This window comes from Sphaeramia orbicularis, chromosome 11 (genome assembly GCF_902148855.1).
Source record: "Sphaeramia orbicularis chromosome 11, fSphaOr1.1, whole genome shotgun sequence".
NCBI lineage: Eukaryota > Metazoa > Chordata > Actinopteri > Kurtiformes > Apogonidae > Sphaeramia > Sphaeramia orbicularis.
The window spans coordinates 29,362,933-29,386,025 of NC_043967.1; the positions used below are offsets into that span (position 1 = coordinate 29,362,933).

Below are 23,093 nucleotides of genomic sequence, written 5' to 3' on the forward strand. Positions count from 1 at the left end.
TGTTGAATTTTTTTTATGGTTAGAGCAATAAAGAAACAAATCTACCTTCATAAAAAATAATTAAATAAAAAAATTCAATCGCACTGTTTTTTTCATGTCTAAAGAGGAATAAAAACACTCAGGAAAAAAATCTCAACTAAGGTTCTCATAATTTATGCATGAAAGGGTTAAAATATAAAAGACGAGACAAAAATCAGTTATTTTACTTAATAAACAACATTTTATTTAAGGAAATTATTTTTTCTCTCAGGGTCAAGTAGGAAATAGACTTTACAAATACTATACACGTCAGTTGATTGAAGTTCATGATAAAACAAACAGTAATACAAAGCAAAAAAAAAAAAAGGGGATGACTCACAAATATGGAAACTCTTGAAATTCTGCTGTGCATTGCATGGGAAAGGCAGCTAAGGGTAAAACGTACAGGAACAGAGAACCAAACACACACCTGTCCTGGACTATTGCCTTATGACAGTTCATTATTCATAGAAATGCATAGGAAGCAAACAGCTTTGAGTAAGAGAGAAAGAAAAAAACACATTTACTACAACGGACCTGACGGCAGATGGGACACAAACAGACTATAAATGTGAGTGATGGTAATGGATAACCTTCAGTACCCAGAAATCCTGTGTGATGTCAGTCAAGTGCACATAAGTAAAGCAAATTTACTGAGCAGCCACATCTGACAATCTGTACACACCCTAGTGATGAAATGCTGCTTGAAAAAAAGAGGCTTTTTTTTTTTTTTTGATATACATTTGTATACTCTTTAAGCATCTTGCCTAATGCAGCTTTACAAGGGCACTTCATGGAAATGACACGACATTGTCTCATTTTACTCTGGATATATATAAATATCTATATATATCCATGCTCCTACTGTGGTTTAGATGGTCAGGGTTTCAAAATAAGTCAATCATCAGTTAGTGGAGGTGAACTTGATTTCACTTTTGTGCTCATAGTCTTATGAATATGGAAAACTCATTAAGAGGTGACAGACCACATGGAAACTAAGGAACTTTCCGTAAAGAACTGGAATTAAATTTAATATGGGATTTTTCTACGTGTCTCCAAATGGGATGAATTCAAGCTAAGATCTGCAAACAGAGAAAACATAAGCTTCATGTAACTCAACCGACAGTTTAACCTGAGACACTGGTTTGTTTGACTCTTAGCGGCTAATGTGGCCTCAAGCTGCTATTCTTAAAGGTTCAGTACCTAAGATGTGCACTTCAATGTAGTTTGTGTTGGAGTCTGTTTATTGGAGTTCACTGTTACTGTAGATTGTGTTGCATACAGCATGAATCCTGAGTTTTGGATTTAGAATATGGATGTAGTTTACAGGAAGTTGAGTAGTTTTTGCTGAAGCCGACAAAAGCAAATTGTGGCCTCTCAAGCTGAAAACAGATATCAGCACAAACATCATGTAATCGTACACAAATTTTAAATACTGGCCCTTTAAGGAGAGGTTGCTAGCTAGCGCCAAAGATTTTAATCCCATTTCTTTCCAACTTTTTTTTTTTTTTTTGTATCTTTAAAGACTTGGTGAATGTCCTAGAGGGAGCAGCACCAAGTCTATAAAACCTTTTTTTTTTTCCCCATATGCTGTATGCAGTTTGTGTACAGACTTTGATGTGAACAATCTGCTGTTTTCCATCACGCACCAGTGTTTGTAGCTGCCTTGAGCACAGTTCACAGGCAATCAGATTCACTTGTATTTTTTAGTCAGAAGTTTTCAGAGCTCCAACAAACAAAAATTGCATTTACACTAGATACCACTACAAGTGAGTAAAAGGGATTTTTTCGTTGTAACTTGGAAGAACTGCCTGTCTTTTTGGCAGCTTCTCAGCCACAGCGTTCAAGCCCAAAGAGGGTGTGGTTTAGTTTCTACCGCCGTGATATCAAATCAGATCTGGGGAAGGAGGTAAATGTCAGCTAATTGTGGATTCCATATGAAAAAGAATATTTCTAGGTTGTAAAGTTGAGTTCAGGTTTAGCTGATAGCACACTGAAAAACCTAAGCATCATTAAAAACTGACACCTTAACAGTATGTTATGAAATATTACAAACACTTTGAGGAGGAAGAAACACATTCAGATGTCTAGAATCGCTGGTTGCATTTATGACACCAAAATAACTGCCAACAAAAAAAGAAAACCAAAAAAAAAAAAAAAAAGTGGAAGTTGTAAAATATTTAGCTGCACACCTTGGCAAACTCATTCCAAACTCTTTGGCATGTACAACCAGGAAGTTATGGTTTATTCATTTAATTTCTCTTTATTAATTCATCAATATAAAAATCGAGTAGGAAAAAAGTAAAACAAAACATTATCAAATCTTACATCTCCTACGGTTTATCTCACAATAAAATTCTAACATGAAAGTCTTTTTTTATTTTCTCCCAAAACGGCTTTATATCAATGCTACAAAAAAAAAAAAAAAAAAAAAAACTAAGCTTTTATTTACACAGCATCATGTCATTTCTGTACAGGACATTCATTTTGATCACAGCACACATCCATGGCTCACACATCCTAAACACACACAGACTCTGTCACCACTAATCTTTGTTGTCCTTTTTCCTGCCGCTGAGTTTTCACATTACATAAAGTCATTGAGCTCTGCCTCCAAAGCAGCCGCCATCTCGTCTGCTTCCGAGCTGCTGCCTTCCTCTTCCTCATTAGAGTCTTTGGAGGACTCATCATCGGAGTCTTCCACCTCCTCTTTTTCTTCCAGCTCATCATCCTCTTCTTCCTTGGCTTCATCATGCTTACGTTTGTGGCCCCTATAGAAACAGAGAGTGCCATTTAGAAAGGGAATTGCAAACCTTTAATCTCAGTCTTCTCTGCTCCATTGCTGTTGAATAGAATGGGATTTACATGATGCCACAGGATTGGAGGGATTGCCGTGAATGTCGTATGTACAACTGATGCCAACCGCTGCATGTTTATTGCTTCCTTTCATTTTTAGCTGGATCATTAAAAGGAGCTGCGATTTCTTTTAAGATTTCCTTTAAAGATTAAGACCTCAGAAACCCCTCGGCTACTTTTTTTTGGGGGGGTATTTGAAGTATTTAACTGATAGAGATAGTGAAGAGAAACAGGAGGGATTGGGAATGACATGGCTGCAAATGAAAACTGAAAAACCAATTTCACAATTTTACCCCTGGCGATGCGTGGATGTCTAAATCTACTCAATGTTCAGAGCATAAAACCAAGTTTAGCAGTGGGACGACAGTGTCAATGGAAATGCAAATACAGTAGAGATGCAAATTCTACACGATGACTCTGATTTACATTGACATTTACTAAGACTGACAACACAAAAAACTAGCTTTTCTTTATCCAAGTGACCCATAAACTACATAAAAGAAGAAAACAGTCACCGTGATGTCACTCATAGGTTTGTGAACTGTTTGAAAGCCTTGAGTTTGACATTTGGATCTTGTTTTTTGGAATCAGAAGTGACCATATTTGGACAAGAGAATGGAGCTGAGGGAGAACAAGGGGTGAAACAAGGGTGAAATCTAAATGTTAACAGACTGAAAACACAACTTTGCTATTAACGTTCTGTTAAACGCCACCAAGTAACTTCAGCTACTTGACAGGGCACATGTACCGTTGTTTTTGATAACAGTAATATCAGCTTTGTTCTATTAATTAGCGCTAGTTGGCTGATTAGACAAACAACATTTATTCAGTATCAACTAATGCTTAGAGCAGGGGTGTCAAACTCACGTTCTTTCAGGGGCCACATTCAGCCCAATTTGATCTCCAGTAGGCCGGACCAGTTAAATAATAGCAGAATGACCTATAAATAATGACAACTCCAAATTTTTGTCTGCAAAAAATAACATTAAATTATGAAAATATTTACATTTTACATATTTTACAAAAACAGAAATTTCTGATGAAAAATGAGAAGAAATAATAAGAAAAATTTGATTATTATTATGCCTCAACTTATGATTTCTACATGTGCATTACAGATCAGATCTACCAAGACACAAAACAGGCCAAATATTGTTAAATTTAAACTTATTTTTCTTTAGACATTTCATGTTGTTCATATTTGTTCAGGCTGACATTTTATTATTAAAGGATATCAGAGTTTAATGTTCTTTGCAATAAATCAAAGACAAAAAACTGGTGTTGCCATTATTTAGAGGCATAATGTCACATTATTTTTTTCACATTAAACCAAGACGAACATTTGGAGTCATTATTTCTAGGTTATTATGCTATTATTTTCGAGTTCGACGCCCTTGACTGCTAATATATTCTGCACTTTGAAAATTCATCCCGCGGGCCAGTTTGGAACCTTTGGCGGGACCAGTTTTGGCCCCCAGGCCGCATGTTTGACACCTGTGGCTTCGAGGCTCTGTGGGGACTACAAATGTAGCTACATTACACCAACGGTACACATACTGTAATTAAATACTGTTTGTGAAATATTTAATGATGTACAGTACTGTGCATAAGTGTTAGGCCACCTGTTTGTTATTTTAGCAAAGTTATAATGACAGTTCTCAGATTCTACAGTATTATACAACCAAGATACAAAGTAAATATGTACAACAAAGTTTAAAGAAAAAAACAACCTCTGCAGACACGTGTTCAGTATTTAGTGTGACCTCCTTTTACACTTAATATGTTTAACTTTTTTTTTTTTTTTAAACTTTGCACTAACCCTGACCCTAACCACTGTTTTTCATTACTTTTGATGGTCTAAAATATATTATTTTCTGCATTAATTCTCTGTTGTTTTACACCATATATCATTCAATACATGTCAGATGTGTCTTCTAGTTTGGTCTACTTTTCATTATGGGAAAACTGGTCACATTCAAACTGACTGTAGCCTGTAAAAGCCGTTTAGTTTAGGTTTTTTGTGTGATTCAATACTGTGCAAAAAAATTACTGTATTTCTTATAGAATTTGAAGGAAACAGACTGAGACATACAGTTGTGGAAAAAATGATTAGACCACCCCTTTGTTTTCTTCATTTTCGTGTTCATTTTAATACCTGGTACAACTAAAGGTACATTTGTTTGGACAAATATAATGATAACAACAAAAATAGCTCATAGTAGTTTAATTTCAGAGCTGATATCTATCCATTTTCCATGTTTTCTTGATAATAACCAAAATCACTTCAGTTCTTACATCAGTATCTATGGCATTGTACTGACAAAAACAGTGCTTTTAGGCATTCCATGTTTTCTTTTCTGTTTTAGTCACATGATACACACAGGAGTTACTACTTGATTGCATAACCATTGTTTTTGATGACTTTTGATGGTCTAATAATTTTTTCCACAACTGTAAATATACATCCTGCAAAACAAGGCTAAAGGTGACTTAAGACTTTTGCACAGTACTGTAGAGCTGAATAATTAAAAAAAAAAAAAAAAAGTTTCATTCAATGAACAGAAGCTTCTACAGTTTGACTCGGCAAATGAAGTGTTGAAGCCCATATGGCAACCATTTATTGCTCAAAGGGAGTGCCATTAATTTACGCACAACTGTAACTGAAAGCAGAATTTTTTTTTTTTTTTTTTACAGATGAGTTTAATATGTAAAAAAAAAAACACCTTAATGTGCTGTACTGTAATGAGGAATTTAGTCAGTGAAACAAAAACTTTTTTTCTTCCAAGCTGATTTTTTTTTTTTTTTTTTCTTGTACAGGGTGGGGAAGCAAAATTTACAATATTTTGAGGCAGGGATTGAAAGACAGTGTATGACCAATTAGTTTATTGAAAGTCATGAGAATTTATGTGCCACAAGAAAATTTATATAACAGAAAATATTTTTATTCTATGTGTCCTCCTTCTTTCTCAATAACTGCCTTCACAAGCTTCCCGAAACTTGCGCAAATGTTCCTCAAATATTCAGGTGACAACTTCTCCCATTCTTCTTTAATAGTATCTTCCAGACTTATAATAGAAAATAAAAAATGTTTGCATATGTTGCACTGTTCACTTGTAATGCCATATATGTCATACTGTGTGGAAATATGGGGAAATGTGTATAAAACTAATTTAGACCCGATAATTAAACTCCAAAAAAAGCTATTAGAGTCATAAACAAAGCTGGTTATCTCCAATCAAGTAATCCACTTTTTGTAGAATCTGGTTTACTAAAATTTTTTGACATTGTATATTTAAAAACAATGGAATTTATGTTTCGCGTTAAAAGTAAACACCTTCCTTTTTGTATTCAGAAAATTTTTAAGTTAAGAGAAGGACATTATAATTTAAGAGGGATGTTTGTGTTTGAAAAATGTAAAGTAAGAACGTTAAATATCACAGTGTTTCAGTTATTGGTGTCAAGCTATGGAACAAACTGAAGGATGAAGTGAAATTGTGTAGCTCACTGTTGAGTTTCAAAAAGACTTTAATTTGTCAAATTCTGAAGGGCTATGAAAGTAATATGATTACAAAATGATTTATAACACTGAATGTAGTATAATTTGTGTTTAAGTATTTACCTGCTGCAACTACGGGTGTAGACGTGAGTTAAGGATGTGAATAGGAGAAGCAGAAATAAGCCTCTGGCTTCAGCTTCTTCCTTTTTCAGTTACAAAATGTGTTAATTTTATGTTTATTTTTTTTTTTATTTTATTTTTTTTAATATGTATGTGTTTTGTTTTGTTGTTTTTTTAAAAAAATATGTATATGTTTTGTATTTTGTATCAACTGAAATAAACATTCATTCATTCATTCACTTTCTCGTAATAGTTTTGCTCATAGTCATTCTCTTCTTTCCATTATAAACAGTCTTTATGGACACTCCAACTATTTTTGAAATCTCCTTTGGTGTGACGAGTGCATTCAGCAAATCACACACTCTTTGACGTTTGCTTTCCTGATTACTCATATGGGCAAAAGTTTCTGAAAAGGTATGGATAATAGTGTTAGGTATGATTATGACATCAATATATGTTTGGTTTCAAAACAATTGACGTAGTTCCTGCTGAGAAAAAACAACTAAATGTTCTTTGTAAATTTTGCTTCCCCACCCTGTATATCTGGGTAATTTAACACAGTATATCTGGTAGTTGACTCACTTTTGAAAGCACCTTCAAGTGGTCATTAAAGGTTTGGGCTCTTATACACTGACTGCATTGTTTTGGAAGTTGCTGCTTAGAATTTACATGACTGGAGATTGATATTATATTGCATCTACAAAAATACCACAAGTGCCACTTCAACTAGAGGAAATATTCACAAATTACAAAAATTTTAGGGTTGTAGTAACATATCCTCTAAACATACGCTTAGATAAATAAGCTGATATTTTGTGAACTGGTACTTTGCCTCTGGATTCTGACTAATTCAGCTGAGTAGGTTCTTAAGGCCTTTTTTTTTTTTTTTTTACAAGTGGTTTAAGAGTTCTTATAGAAGTAAATCACATCATGTTCAATTTGCAGATTTATACATTTATGAATCAGTTCAAGTGGGGCCTCATCAGAATTAATAAATAAATGAATGAATCTTGTAGGAAAAACTAAGCTCTCTTGAAGAAGTCAACAAACTGAAGCCTGAATAACATAAAAAAACGAACACAATACAACACTATCCACAGTTAAACAAAGAAAACACTTGAAAGGAAATAATTTGCTGTACTGCGTATTCAGCACAGTACGGGCCCTTGAGAATAACACTAAGCCATTAACAAGGGTTTGTTCTCCATACAAACTGTATCCACTGTTCAGATGAACGCCCCCCAAGCTAAGAGCATTCGCAAAAGACTCAGAAAAGCAGCTCGGAGATGTAAATCCCCACCAGTGTTTGAGAATGAAACATTACTGTGTTGACGAGGGACTCGGTTCAACAGGGAAACTAGGAGTACAAAGATGGAGCAAACAGGAATCAGGAGATGGAGCCAACCAACAGACTGTTAGCAAGCAAATAGGACAGGCTAAGAAGATAATACCTCAGAGAAAAGGAGGAAAAAGGAGTCGCAAGATGCACTCAAGATCTAAACCGATCGAGGTCATCATATTAAAATATAATAAGTTCTGTTTCAAATTAATAGTCTGGGTGGAACTAAAGAAAAACAGCATTAAAGGAAAAATGGGAAATGAGAGCAGTGATTCAATATGAATGAGTCAAGATTGAAAAATGTTGGTAGTTACATCTCAATGCCTTTCTCTTATTAATTTCAGGGTTTAAAGGTCAAATTCAACCACTTTTCAGGCACATTTTCAATTCCTGGGGTAAAATACATATCTACAGGAATACATACAGGGTGGGGAAGCAAAATTGACAATATTTTGAGGCAGGGATTGAAAGACAGTGTATGACCAATTAGTTTATTGAAAGTCATGAGAATTTATTTGCCACAAGAAAATTGACATAATAAAAAATGTTTTTATTCTATGTGTCCTCCTTCTTTCTCAATAACTGCCTTCACACACTTCCTGAAACTTGCGCAAGTGTTCCTCAAATATTGGGGTGACAACTTCTCCCATTCTTCTTTAATAGTATCTTCCAGACTTTCTCGTAATAGTTTTGCTCATAGTCATTCTCTTCTTTCCATTATAAACAGTCTTTATGGACACTCCAACTATTTTTGAAATCTCCTTTGGTGTGACGAGTGCATTCAGCAAATCATACACTCTTTGACGTTTGCTTTCCTGATTACTCATATGGGCAAAAGTTTCTGAAAAGGTATGGATAATAGTGTTAGGTATGATTATGACATCAATATATGTTTGGTTTCAAAACAATTGACGTAGTGCCTGCTGAGAAAAAACAACTAAATGTTCATTGTAAATTTTGCTTCCCCACCCTGTATACGCAGAATTAGTTAGACTTTTTTTATCTCAATGATGTACATTGTATTATGCTACAAATATCTAAAATTATGTTTCATAAGAGCAAAAACTGTAGAAATGAAAGAAGAACCCCCCCCCCCCATAAAAGGGAAGCCACTTGTCATTCATCAGACACACTCGCACAGAGACAAAGATGAAGATAAAAATGTACCTGGAGTCGACCTCACAACACCCGCTAATTTTCACCTCTCTGTACGTGGCTTTGGCTTACTATCTAAGTTAATAATACAATTAAATAAATAAATCACATCACAGAGTTATAATTGTAAGCACTTTCAAGCACTCAAACTCAAATTCAAACCTTGAAAACACAACACTGAAATTCAAGCACTTCCAAGGATTTCAAGCACCCGTATAAACCCTGTTTATTTATTATTTTTTTTACTTTATGTGGAGTCAAACTACAGGGTGTCCCATAAGTCTCCATACATAGGAGACTTAATACATATGGTTCTAACATGTATTTCTTTATATTTCTTCTTTATAGTTCTTCAGCAGTGGAGGACACACATTGAAATGTGTTCCTGACAAAATGGCAGTCATATAGAGCATATTATATAAATAAAAATGGTTTATGTCAAGAAACGTTTATTTTTCCTATGTATGGAGACTTATGGGACACCCTGTAGATCCAAAGCTGGGATAAGCCAATTAAAGCTGTCTTCTAAGTATCTAATGGTGTTGTTCTCCATTGTCAAACTGTTGAAACTCCATACCAGGGTGGTTTTTAATGCCCTTTTTAATACCACTTTAATCAAATTTAATGCCCATGTCCAACTGCAGATATACTTTTATGACCGTTTACCGTCGACAGGCTTTAACCAGGTTCTGAATAGTTCCTCCTCCAATCACTTCTGCTGAAACTTGCATTTTCCCATTTTTCTGACATTTGCTAATATTCTCTCCACTCTTTTGCCACGGCATGAGCACGCTCACAGCACGCTGCATTCCAAGCATCCGGTGTTGTGACTTCATGCATCACCCATAAACAATAGCCAATTAAAGGGTTCCGTCTGTCAATCATCACACTATACTTCCGATCAAAATGATTAAATGGTTATATAATCAAAATAAATCATGAATAACATGAATAACAATGCTTTTTTTCCCCCATCAAGTGTAATTAATTTTTTAATGCCTCTGGACATTGAATTTAATGCTTTTTAATGCCATGTAAGGCTGTAATTTTCACAAAATCTATTTAATGATTTTTAATGCTTTTTAATGACCTGCAGAAACCCTGTATACAGTATGAAGTATTCTGAAGGTTTTGTGATGGGTATGTCAATGCACCTGCCATTGTGGACCAACTTGGGCTGGCCTGTCAACACATTTATTATTTACAAGAAGTTGCTTTTTTTTATTCTTCTGTACAACACTGTTTTTTTTTTTTTTTTTTTTTTTTTTTTTTTTTTTTTTTTTTAAATTGTACAGCTGTTTTGTGTCTTTAATCTATTTTGTTTGTATTTATTCTTCTGTACAGCACTTTGGTCCACTGTGGTTGTTTTAAAGTGCTTTACAAAAGAAGTAGAGAGAGAGAGCTTAATTGTTAATCTTCCCCTGTAAGTAGCTTTGGAAGAAAGTGTCAGCCAAATGCATAAATGTAAATGTAACTATGCTTTAGTACAGGGGTGTCAAACCCATTATAGTTCAGGGGCCACATTCAGCTAAATTTGATCTGAAGAGAGCCAGATCAGTAAAATAATATAACATATATAACAATGTAACATAATAATATATAAATAATGTCGATTCCAAACTTTTCTCTATGTTTTAGAGTGAAAAAAGTAAATTTACATTATGAAAATGTTTACAAACTATCCTTTCAAACAATGTGAATCACATGAACAAACTGAAAAAATAAGTGTAATTTTAACAATATTCTGTCTAAGTTCATCATTTCCATATGTACATTATACCGTACAGATCACAGTGGATCTACAGATACACAAAACATTTAGTAACAGACAGAATCTTGTTAAAAATGTACTTACTTCTCTTAAGACATTTCAGGCTGTTCATATTTGTTCAGGTTATTCACATTTTTTGCAAAATTATACTTTGTTTTAGTGTAAATACATGAAAATATTTACATTTAAAAACACAAAAATTTGGAGTTGTCATTATTTATATGTTATTATGATCATATTTTACTGAATCCTGCTCATTTGAGATTGAATTGGTCTGAATGTGGAACCTGAACTAAAAGAATCGTTAATATCTTCAGTGTAATTTTTGCATTTCACAAATTCATCCCAAGGGCCAGACTGGACCCTTTGGCGGGCCGGATTTGGCCCCCGGGCCACACGTTTGACACCTGTGCTTTAGTACGAAAACTAAAATTCATTTGGTGTCAAGTTCTGTAATTGGAGATGGGAAACTCAAGAGGACATGAAAGGGGTAAAAAAAACAAACAAGAAACCATGCAGTCCAAAAAAATTCTTTGATATGGCTGTTAACATGCCAACTCTCTTTAGCCTCCACTTCAGCTTCACCATGACACCCTGTGCAAAGGGGCTTATTAGCATGATGCTAATGAGGTGTGTAGGGGTTTTTGTATGGTTATTGCGGAGGTCTGACACCACTCTGCTGAGAACCCCCCCCCTCCTCCTCATTAGGCCTCACTGCTGTCTCGCTAACGTCCAATACCAGCAGGAATCCGGTTGTGTGTTCATTAAAGGTCAGATGTCAGCTAATATCAGCGGAGGTGCTCAGCGACATGACAGTTACAGGAGACCCCCGCAGAGTTTGTGGTGGGCGGCGTGTGGGAGGCATTATACTCTGCTCAGACCCTCCAAACTGACAAGAAGTTTAATTTTCATGGGCGTGAGATCAAGACTCAGTGGTCAGGGGATAATGTGGGTCTGAGATGCAGTGGCTAAAGATGAGACGAGCAATTAATGATTATTTATTTGCAGACAATGTGAGAAAATGAGGCAATTCCCTTATGTAGCGCCATCATTGATTCAGTTTCTGTGGGCTGGTGACAGAAGATGATTCATTGCAGCTGAGCCTGTGTGCATACATAAAGAGTATGAGTGGAAGCTCGGTGTGTTTTTACACCCTGGGGGACCCACCATCCCTCTCCCTTTTCCAAATATTAACAGTGGAGACAGTGGGGGGAGGTTGGAGATGGGTTCCTCCATTGCCTTCTGCTTTGCATCATTACATCCAATCTAAATCCTCGTCTATTAATCCTACCACCCACAGATACACACACTCCAGACACTCCCACCACGCTTACTCATGTCGACTCCAAGACAGGCTTTGGTAGTAATCCACCTTTATTATATTTTTTTCCTGTTGACTTTGAAACTACATTGCAACAAAGGGAGCTTCCAGCAATTTATTAGTTTATTCATGTTTGAGGTGTTTTTAACCAAATGTTCAATATACAGGATGTACAAAAGTGTCTCGTCTTTGTCACTGTTTGATAGAAACAACTGAAGTAGTTTGTTCTCTCCGAGCACATCATGCATCATATCATGTGAACCAGTAGGGCGTCCATCCAAGGTGAATCTTCTGCCAAGCCAATTAAGATACTGAGGAACAGCCAGAAGGTATCATTATGTCAGACTGTTCACTCTGGGAAGTCTGTGGCAAAGGTAATCCTACGACTGAAGTTAAACGATGTGTGCATTTACTGTATTTTTGAACTCAAACCTCTGCAGTGCACTTTATCAGCGGCAATAAAAAGAAGTGAAGTGTCCAGATGCAATTAGAGGACACAAATGCCTCCAATAGCTTTTCCTGGAAAAGCGCACACCATTAATGTGGTCACATGGTTTGTCATATAATAGCAATCTGGGAGTGTAAAAAAATGCAGCTTTGAATACTAAGAATCAGGACTGCAGCTATTGATTACTTTATTAGTGATTCATTGGATGATTATTTTCATTATTTATGAATAAATCATCTACAAAGTACAAAAACTCAAATTACTAACAGTTGTATGTCTCTGAAACCAGATTTGTGTGTATTGAAGACTTAGAGGGAATTTAAAAAAGGTATTAAGCTCACTTTAATAAATTTAAATTGACACTATACTAATATGTATGTTTCCGGTGAATATCTTTCTGTGAGAAAAATGCTGCATTCACTTACAGCAGGGGTGAGCAATCCTGGTCCTCGAAGGCCGGTATCCTGCATGTTTTAGATGCTTCCCTCTTCCAACACACCTGAAGGTCATTATCAGGCTTCTGCAGAGCTTGATGATAGACTTATCATGTGAACCAGGTGTGTTGGAAGAGGGAAACATCTAAAACATGCAGGATACCTGCCCCCAAGGACCAGGATTGCCCACCCCTGACTTACAGACTAATTTTATTGAGCAGTATGGATTCAAATAATGGATTACTTAAGTGTTTTTGCAGAATAGTATGTAGAGAAGTGATGGTGAAACCTGTGGAAATTCCTTCCAGATATTCTTGAGATTTCTTCAAGGCTGAGATTTTTGGGATATAAGAGATCATCATGTTATTATTTAATACCAATACACATTTATGTGATCTGTTTTTCCTAAAAATGCGTTTATGTCATTCGACAAGTACATTTTAACTGATTCATCCTTGAGATGAATAAATTCTCTCCAAGCATTACTGATACATCCCAGTCATGAGACAGGGACGGACATTGCCCTAAACGACAGTCACTACAGTAAACAAAATGACCCTGCTTTTACCAGAGCACAGATGTAAAAAAGTGAGAAAAACTCCTTTTAATCTCCTGCAGCCCATTAATGGAATCATGGGAGTTCTGTACTATTATCAGCATGTGAACTCTGGATCATGACCTCTGACCTACCCAAAGGGTTCAGTGGGTTCATTATTTTACTGTTGGACACTCTCAGCAGAAACTAATATTCAATTTGTAGCACAAGTCTTTGTTCTATTGTTTTCAGTGGCACTGCTGGAAAATGTCAGAGCTGTTCCCAACCTAACTGGAGAGACATTATGTTTGAGATGATTATCTATCTTTAGATAAAAAGAAAATTAATCTGTAACCTCCAGATGAAGGAGACATCAGTGATTGAAGTCTTGTGCCTTATCCTTCTTCATACATTTCACACAATGTCACGATAATTAGAATAGTTAGGGTTAATCTTTTGAAATACTCCCTTCATTTAAATGGTCTAACTTCTGGATTTCATACTGGTAAGTATCTATGTAGTATTTCTACGACTAATTTCTACTTGTAAAGAGCTCTGAAGATATGCTAAAGATGCCAATGTCTTGCACTGTAGAGGTATGAACTGAATCCATTCACACAGATGTGACCACTAGAGGGAGTAGTGAGTCCCTCTGCTGGTCTCCCATGGTGACGAAAAGTGACACCACAGGACCTTTGACCAAAGTGTCAGAAAGTGATGAGACAGGATGAGAACCACTAATAGACAACTCTTATGCTGCGTTTCCCCTACATAGAACCGGCTCGACTCGACTCGGGTACCAGGTCCTATTCCAGGAGACCGTTTCCATTACAAGATACTACCGACTTTACAGAACCTGGATGTCATAGCGATGCGGCGCTTTACTTTCATGTCGTCTGCTCAGAGATAAACTCGCTTGTTGCATGTTGTCTTGTCAAGCTCACGCTGAATTTTTACGTCTGAACCTCCACGACAAACCATGATATAATTTTGCGGGCTGTTATCATGTGGATTCACCTAACGCTATTTTTACTATAAACTTCCGCATCTGTTTTTTGTAACACGGCGGATCACAGAGACGACTCTCTGACCAATCAGTGTTCTGCAGTGTTTACATGTCACGTTTTAGTATCTGGTCCCCAGTCCTGGAACCCCGGTGGAGGTGATACCAAAAAACTAGTACCAGGTACCAGATTCAAGGTCCTTTTTTGTAATGGAAACGCAAAAAGGCCGAGTCGAGTCGAGCTGATACCATGTAGTGGAAACGCTGCCTTAGAGTCAAAGTGAAAGTGACTAAAGTTATAAGACCTGCTGTTATTCTCACCACTGGACACAACTGTAAATGAGTAGAATGGAGTTTGATGATGAAACAGCAGTATTTCTTCGACACGGCTGAGTTTGATAATGAGGCTTATGAAGGTATAAAGTTATTAGGTGATGGGATTACCTTTACTAAGTTCACCATTTGTTGACCCACGGATCAGTCTAACCTGTAACAGTTGTGATTTATGGTTTTACTGTGGCTGTTTTCTGTCTAAAAACAGAGCTATAATGTAAACTATCAGCTGATGCAGCATGTAATGATTATCTTAACAGTCATTCTGAATGACTGTCAAAATAATCAGCTATAACTTTTTGTTTAAAGACAACTTGATGATACTACTATACAGATGTGTGGAAACGTTGAGCTTTCTACTTCATTCAGTGATTGATACAGTCTGTGGATACATGGTGTTGATTCGTTGGTGGTTTTGGTCGTACTATTTTCCTGGTTTGGTGGTTTGTCTTGGTACGGCACTTCCCTCTACTGTTGAGAGTTTGGAAAATCTGTATTACAGAGAACCCCTTTAAACAATGCAAGTCTACAAAAGACAACTAATAACGTCAAACTTCATACAATGTGATAAGGCTGTTTAGCTGGTCTGACATGTAGGAATCATTAAGCAGAAATGTGCTTATTTATGCCACTATTAGAAACTCAATTTTAGCAATTCAAGTCTTCATTTGATTGGTTTTAGATCATAAATCCTTATTTGCAACTAAAATCAGATAATTAAAATGTAAAATGCATGAAATGACACCCATGCCCATAAAATAGATGTTGCAAATGGTAATAATGTGTTTATGTTATTATAGATCCAGATGTTGTCACTTTCCAGGGCCATCATCTCTATGTACAATGGGATGATTTTATTTGGGTTGTCAGGAGGACATGCCACAGAGAGCCCAGTGGTAAACAAACAGCCTGCAGCTACAACACATTAGCCATACCTAAGTGATTCAAAATGACTGTTATCGCTCAGGAAAACAACATCTACGCTACGTTTGAGTGTATTTATATGCAATCATGTGGCTTAACCCAAATAAAACTGTCTGGAAAAGTACTAGCTGCAGTTCAGTCTTGTGAAGCATCATCCTGGCTGATAGAGAGGTAACAAAAATCTATCAAGTCTCTGAACTGTACCCAAGGCATCCCAATCAGGGACCAGAGAGGAAGACGGCAGAGAAAAATAAGAGGAAGAGGAAGCAGAGTATAAAAAAGCTATGACTTCAAACACTTGATACAGTTCTGTGGAGATCTGCTTTAGGCAAGAAGGAAGGAAACGAAGAGGGAAAGAGAAGAAACAGAGGGAAAAAAGGAAATGAGGGAAATACAGAGTAAGAAGGAAACAGAGCACAGAAGACAGAAAGGAGGGAGGTAATGAGCTAAATAATGAACTAAACTTCAAGCACTCCGACAAGCTTTTGGGTTCATCTGGAAGGAGACCTCTGGAGATGGAGGCAAAGGTTGGCGTCCACGAACCTCATCCCATGACAACACTGTTTACTGAAGCCTTGGTCCTGGTTGTTCCAAGGGGCTTATGTCTGGGTTTCGGCAAAGCGGTTTGTAACTAATGGGCAATAATAATGATTGGTACTGAAAACCTGGTATTAAAAGAGCACTGGGGCCAAGTAATTACAATCCATAATACTGAAAAGCTCCAATGTTACCAGTTTTCCTAATGGTACGAGAGGAATTAAGAAAAGAGGTTTGCTAAAGATTGCTGCTGCATAAAAGTCGTCCTGCAAATACATCTCTCCGTCTCCGTTTCTGAGTCAGACAGTTAGATGTGATGCATTTTTGTGAAGTCTTGCGGGGAATCACAATCAGTAACAACATCTAACCAAGACCATCACGAGAAATGCATTTGAAATCTTAGACCAGTTCATCTCTCATTACTCCACATACGTAATGTACTGGTATGCTAACAGCCTGGACCCCAAATATAGACATGATTAAGTGATTAAATGTAATCAACAGCCAGCAGATTGTTTCGCTATGGGTCTGTTTCTAAATTTAATGTGAAATGGCAATCTTATCCTTCGTTCTGCTCCCTGAAACTGTGAACAAGTGGATTTAAAATCTGGAGGCTGCAGGCGAACTGATACAACATCAAAATGCTGTTGAAGAAAAAGTGATTTTTTAGTTTTTAGTAAAAAGATATACTTTGATGTAGCAATACTATCAGCCTATATACTTGCACTTCCCTACTAAAGATGTTATTTGTTATTTATATACACAACATATGAGGTACATAAAACAAAATCATTCTTAATATGTAATATGTCCATTCCTAACCAAAATACTGAAAATATTTTTAAAGTAATGGAGCAGCAGCAGAAGTATGTCAAAGTATCGTTAAAATCCCAACGATACCTATCCCTAGGCAACAGTAGTCCGAAAACCAATGGGCGATGTCTCACTCTTGCCTTTGTGTTGCTAAGAAAAGGAGTAAATGTTATGTTGACTTAGGTGGAGGTGTAAAGTCAAATTTTCAGCTTTACAAGCCAGACAAGTAAAAGCAGATGAATCCTGTTAAAAACTCAAGGTTTGGGGGGATTTTCTTGCTCCTGCTCAGGAAGATCTTTTCACCTTTTTCTAACACTATTTTCTGAACAAAAGCTGCTTGAGGCACAGTATTCTTTTACTGCCTCTGTTATTTCACTCCAAATCCACTGTTTTCTCTTGTTTCTCATCAGCTATCAGTCACTGCATTCCTGGCACTGACAATACTATATTCATTTAGCTTTGTTTTTTTGGTGCTTTTGGCTAGATGACTCAGCCCTTGCTTAGCCAATGTAAAGTTTATTCTAAGCAGTGGCCATACAGCACACTTAGTAGCAGGTTTATCAAGGACCACTTGGTGCAACTGGCCCTGAATGACCAATCAATGTGGTATCCATCCATACTATTCAAGACTTTTCCATCGGGGTCAATTAACTACAGTAGCAAGTCTCGGTATTTGACAGCTACAAAACAAATGAACGTAATTGACTGTTAGCAAGTTAGCGCTTTGATTAAGCGGCGTAACAAGACCAAAAGGAACACTACTTAGCAACACTGGTCATTTCTTGAATCGTCTCATATTACTTCCTGTAACCCTCGATCCCATATAATTTTCTGCAGAAGTGTCAAATGCTGATGGTTAGAAACAGATACACACTCGTCCCTTATGCATTCATCAGTCCCATATGCACAGAGCTGATAAGCAGCGCAGTGACATGATTGTTTTTATAGCGCCGTTATCTTTCCTGGCTTCTCATTATATTATCTTACTACGAAAACTGCCAAACAGAGGAGGATAAAAGGACTGGTGCTGATGTGGGGGGATGTGGACGGCAGCAACGAGGACGTCAGTTTTGCTTAGTTATGCTTCAGAAATAAGCTGATTTGTAATAGTGTGCAAAGATATAAGGAACAAAAGATGCATGACAGTGCAACAACGAGCGCTGTCAATGAAGCTTGATGCTTTTATCTTGCATAAAAATACATATTAACAAAGAATTTCGGCCAGAATGTCTCGTGATGTTCCTTTTGTTTGGAAGAAACATTGCTCAGAGGTGATGCTATCTGTCCGTTGACAAATCAAAGCTTTGACTTAGCTCACCTCTCATTACTTTGACTGATAGTTAGGCAGATAAAAGGGCTCAAAGGTCACATATTTGCTGGTTAATTTTCCTTTCGCTTACCAAGAGTCAACACTTTGACCAACTTTTTGTGGTAAGAAGTGTGAAGTTGTAGTGATAAATCTTTAATCTGGCCCTTGTCCCCCAAGATAAAGTTTATCAACAATGTTCTAGTAATTAATATATCTGATGTGAGTTGTTTAGACTTGCTGGAAGTATTCTGGTGGTGGAAAAATGCCACTGGCTGTCTGGTTTAATCAGGTTTTTCCTCCCCTTCTACCACTGTCTTGCCATTCTAATACTAGAACTGGGATGTTCCACCAAAGCAAACAATTAACCAAATGCATTACTGTTGTATCCAAGACAGTCAGTCAGATGTTTCTATATTAAGTGTGGAGATTGTGTTCATGATTGTCAATATACACGAAAAATAGTGAAATAGGCTCTTTAAAAAGTTCTTCAAGACCAATTGTTTTGACTAATTAAGGACCTGAAACCTAAAGGTAGATCAGTGAATACAAAAAACAGACAAGTTCAGTTCAGACTGCCAGGTGAGAACTGTTTGTTAGCCTATTAAAACTACTTCTGAAAATGTGGCAAAAGAAACATCATTTCTGATTATTGCAAACTGAATCCAAAGTGCATTTGAAAGTTTTTGGTATGTACATCTCACTCCAGATGCTATGGATTCTGAAATCGTTATGGCAACAACAAAGACAAATCCAAAGAAATGGACACACTGAGCCAAATCCATGCTGCTGTTTGTAGAGCAAAGCTGTTTGCTGGTTTGGGAAAACCTCTGTGCAGGCAAAGCTGAATGAAACGTGAGGACACTGGGGTTTCCACTGAATTTTGGTGTTTGAATTGCTGACTTTAAGCCAGTAGTTTGGTTGTCAATGTCTGAGGTTTTTGGGCGCAGGAGGTGAGGATAGAAAAGGTGGAGTAGTCAGACTACATCCACATCAGCCTCATGTCCCATGAAGGCTACGTCCTTATGTGTTACATGTTGTTATCACAGCAATCCTAGCTAGAAAAGCTCAATGTGCCTGTAGTATCAGCAAAACCACAGAAAACATGATTGTCTCACCTGCCTAAGTTGTGTAGATGTGCTCATAGTAGAACAAAATGGCACCTATCCTCATTTTGGGGCAGACTGCATCATAAATGGCTTGTAAAAGAATAACAAGAGAGTGCAGGACATGTGACTTTAACAGTCAGGATATTTTTCATGCAGGATGCTTTACTGACTACAGGCAGTTTTCTATTTTGCAAAATGTATGCTACCATTAGCTGTAATGGACTGTTGTGCTGCAGATACACTGTTCTCCAAAGTCTAAGCCTTTATTCTGTGTAGGTTATCTGGAGAGTCCTTGGTTTGTGTCCTACACGTAATTACTGGAAACAAAATTGTCCCAGAGCAAAAACAGAGCAACAAAGGTGTGATGCACTGCTTCAACTATGTGATTCACTGTCTGTCATTTATATCTCCCCAGTCAGCCATGTCTGCAGGAAGCCACCCCCCCCAACTCTGGATCAGCCCCAGGCAGCGGGATCAGATTAAAGCCCCCCGGGTTTCCTTTCATATAAGTTACATCTTCTGTCTGTCTGCTCACTGACATGGTTGTTGGGTTCCTTTCACAGAGATGGATTTGGACTCAGGATGCTGCAGCTGGTTAGAAGCACAGAAGGGGGGAAAAAGAAGAAAAGCATCTGTTTGGATGCGTTTTACTACTTGGCAAGGTGGGACATTAGTGAAAGGCATTATACTATAAAAGAGGGGCCTCAGGTTCAACACTGCATCAATGAATCTGTCAATAAACAGCAATAAATTTCATGACTGCTCTTGAGAAAGGACAGAAAACTCTTAAAAAGAAATCTTTAAACTCGAAGGGCTTAAGGATGGAACTAGCTGCGACTTTTCTTTAGAGCAAACTTTTGCTTGGACCTGCTTCAAAGATGCTTTAGCCCTTGTAAGTTCAGTGTCCCTGCTCATAAAATATTTGCAATGTCTGTTTGCCTCTACTGCCCTTTTGTGTGTTTTTCCTTTACTCTCACATCTCCAAATGATCAGAGCCTATTGGAGTGAACTGATGATGACAGGTAGCAGACATGGACTCAAAACACTGGGATACAAAGGTGGAATGCAGCTCAGACAGCTCTGAGAAATGTTTGCTTGAGTGATTTTGGTACAAACACAAAAAAAAATCTATGCATATTTAGAAAAGAGGTATGCTTATGTTTTGGTGAGAACCCCAAAGACTTGGTAATAAATCTTTGTCCAGGTTTTTCAAACCCATTTTACTCTCTGTAAGTGCCCCTTATTTTCATTGTCAATTGATCTGTTGATTATTTGCTTAATTAATCAATTACTTGTTTTTCTAAAATGTCAGAAAATGGTTATGAATGTTGACTAGATTTTTCCAAAGCCTAAGAGTTGCTTGGTTCATAATGCAATTACACTGAGAGTAAAAAAGTAAAGAGTAAAACAAACAAACAAACAAACAAAAAAACCCCAGAACATATTCAGATTTTAGATGCTGGAATCAAAGAATCTTGACTTTTATCCTTAAAAATATAACCAAACAATTAGTTGATAACAAAAATAATTGGCAACTATTTTAATATTTGACAACTAATTAATTGCTGCAGGTCTATATTGATTATTCTTTGACAGATAAAGAAACCCAATGTTTAAAATTCATACACTGAACTGTACGGTTTGAGCACTGACAAGTTTTCGAAAAGCAGCAGCAACCTCCACTGGAATCTGTCTGGCAAAAGTTTTAGACTTCCAACTGACAATTACTTTATTTTCCTAATTATTTTTCTGTAGTACTTGGAAAAAAGTGACAGAGGGCTTTTGATGTTGTCTTCCAGGCATTTTGTTGGTCAATAAATGTTTAAAACCCAAAGGTAACCCCATAAATATAATAAAGGACAAATGGGACTTCAAACTCTAGCACTGTGAATGTCACAGGTACAGAATAATCAATGAACGTCACAAATAAAGGCAGCATGGATGACTTGATTGGTTTGCTCCGTCTATGTGGAGTGACTCCTTAGGGTTAAAATGTTCAGTGCTTTCACCTGTAAACATGTGCTGTTAACAGTGAATCTATATACATGAAAGGTGAGTCTCGTGTTATCCCACTGTGGTATGTTTCGTAACCAGGATACTCAAGAATGCGATGAAAGGATCTGACAGCTAAAAACATCACAGATGTTCATAGAGCTGCATCAACTCCCACTGAACCCTATACAAGTACTGTTGTGTTATGGAAAGATAAAAGCTATCTTGTTAACTCTCACATTTTCCTCTGGGTTCATACAGTGGATCAGAGGTGATTTAGATGTCGATTTGGTGCTTAAATGCTAAAGTCTGAAAGGGAATACCAGCAGAGGCATAAAGCTTTGGTAGATGCTGACTGACCTGCTGATTGTACTTTTTAGGTTGGAGTCAGGGTTTCACATTTTGCATTTTATTAATTATACACCGATCAGGCATTATGACCACTGACAGGCCAAGTGGTATTAATTTAGATTATTTCAATTCAGTGGGACCTGTCAGTAGATGGGATGTATTAGACATAGGGCTGGGTATCATGGCCAATTTCCAAGATTGATTCGATTTTGATTCATAAGGTTCTGAATCGATTAATCATGATTTGATTTGATTCGATCCAATATCAATTCGATTCAGTATTAATTGATTGATTCAGATTAATTTAGTGAGATCAAAGTACAATTTTGACTTGTAACCTGATTATTTGACTACCGCAGTAATGCAACACATCAATACTGGTATCAATATTGATACTAGAAAGGAAATAAATATGGAATTTCAGCAGTAAGTAGCTGAATCTTCTCTTACATAAGAAACATTCCCATGTCTCTACAGTGGCTCAGAACAGACTTCTTTGTCATCTATATTCTGTTTTATGGCTGGTGGCTTCTAGTCACTGGAGGGGGGGAGGGGTTGCACTCCGTGATTGTTGGTTGGGGGGGGGGGGCTTTTAGTCCTTGAAGTGGGTGTGTTATAAACAGCAAAATGGACATGAGTAGGGATCTGAGGAACTATGACATGGGAGACATTGTGAAGGTCGAATCACTGGATCAGAGCGTCTCCAGATCTTTTTGGATATTCCAAACGTAAAGTGATTAGTACTGACCAAAAATGTTCGAAAGAACAACTGGAAATAAACCAGTTGAACATCTATGGGAGTGGAAAATTATTACCAGCTGTCTAATATTGTGTAGGTTCCCCTTTTTCCACAAAAACAGGTCTGACCCGAGACCTAGACTCCACCAGACCTCTGACGGTGTGTCTGAAGGTGTGTGCTGTGGTATTTGGACCAAGACGTTAGCAGCAGACCCCTAAAGTGTTGGAAGTACAGAGGTGGACCTACATGGCTCAGATTTATTTGTTCAAAACTTCCCACAGATGACCAATTGTCCTGAAATTGGGATGTCCTTCCGTTGTTCATTTTTGGTGCGTACTAACCCCTGCAGACCAGGAACACCCAACAAGACCTGCAGTTGTGGAGATGCTCTGACCCAGTCATTACTGTTACAATACGGACCCGGTCAAAGTCACTCAATTCCTCATGTTGCTCATTTTGCTGCTTTCAACACATCAGCTTTAAGGACTAAACG

The 23,093-nt window shown here is 37.1% G+C and overlaps 1 protein-coding gene across 1 annotated transcript in view; it reads right to left on the reverse strand.

Annotated features, from left to right (window-relative positions):
* Window positions 1–200: 200 nt before the first annotated feature.
* The window catches only part of ctdp1 (CTD (carboxy-terminal domain, RNA polymerase II, polypeptide A) phosphatase, subunit 1), a 110,183-nt gene continuing 87,290 nt past the window's right edge, over window positions 201–23,093 (reverse strand). The window contains exon 13 of the mRNA XM_030146794.1: window positions 201–2,789. Within this exon, the coding sequence (XP_030002654.1) occupies window positions 2,606–2,789 (184 nt within the window). The 3' untranslated portion in view covers window positions 201–2,605. The remainder of the gene's footprint in view (window positions 2,790–23,093) is intronic.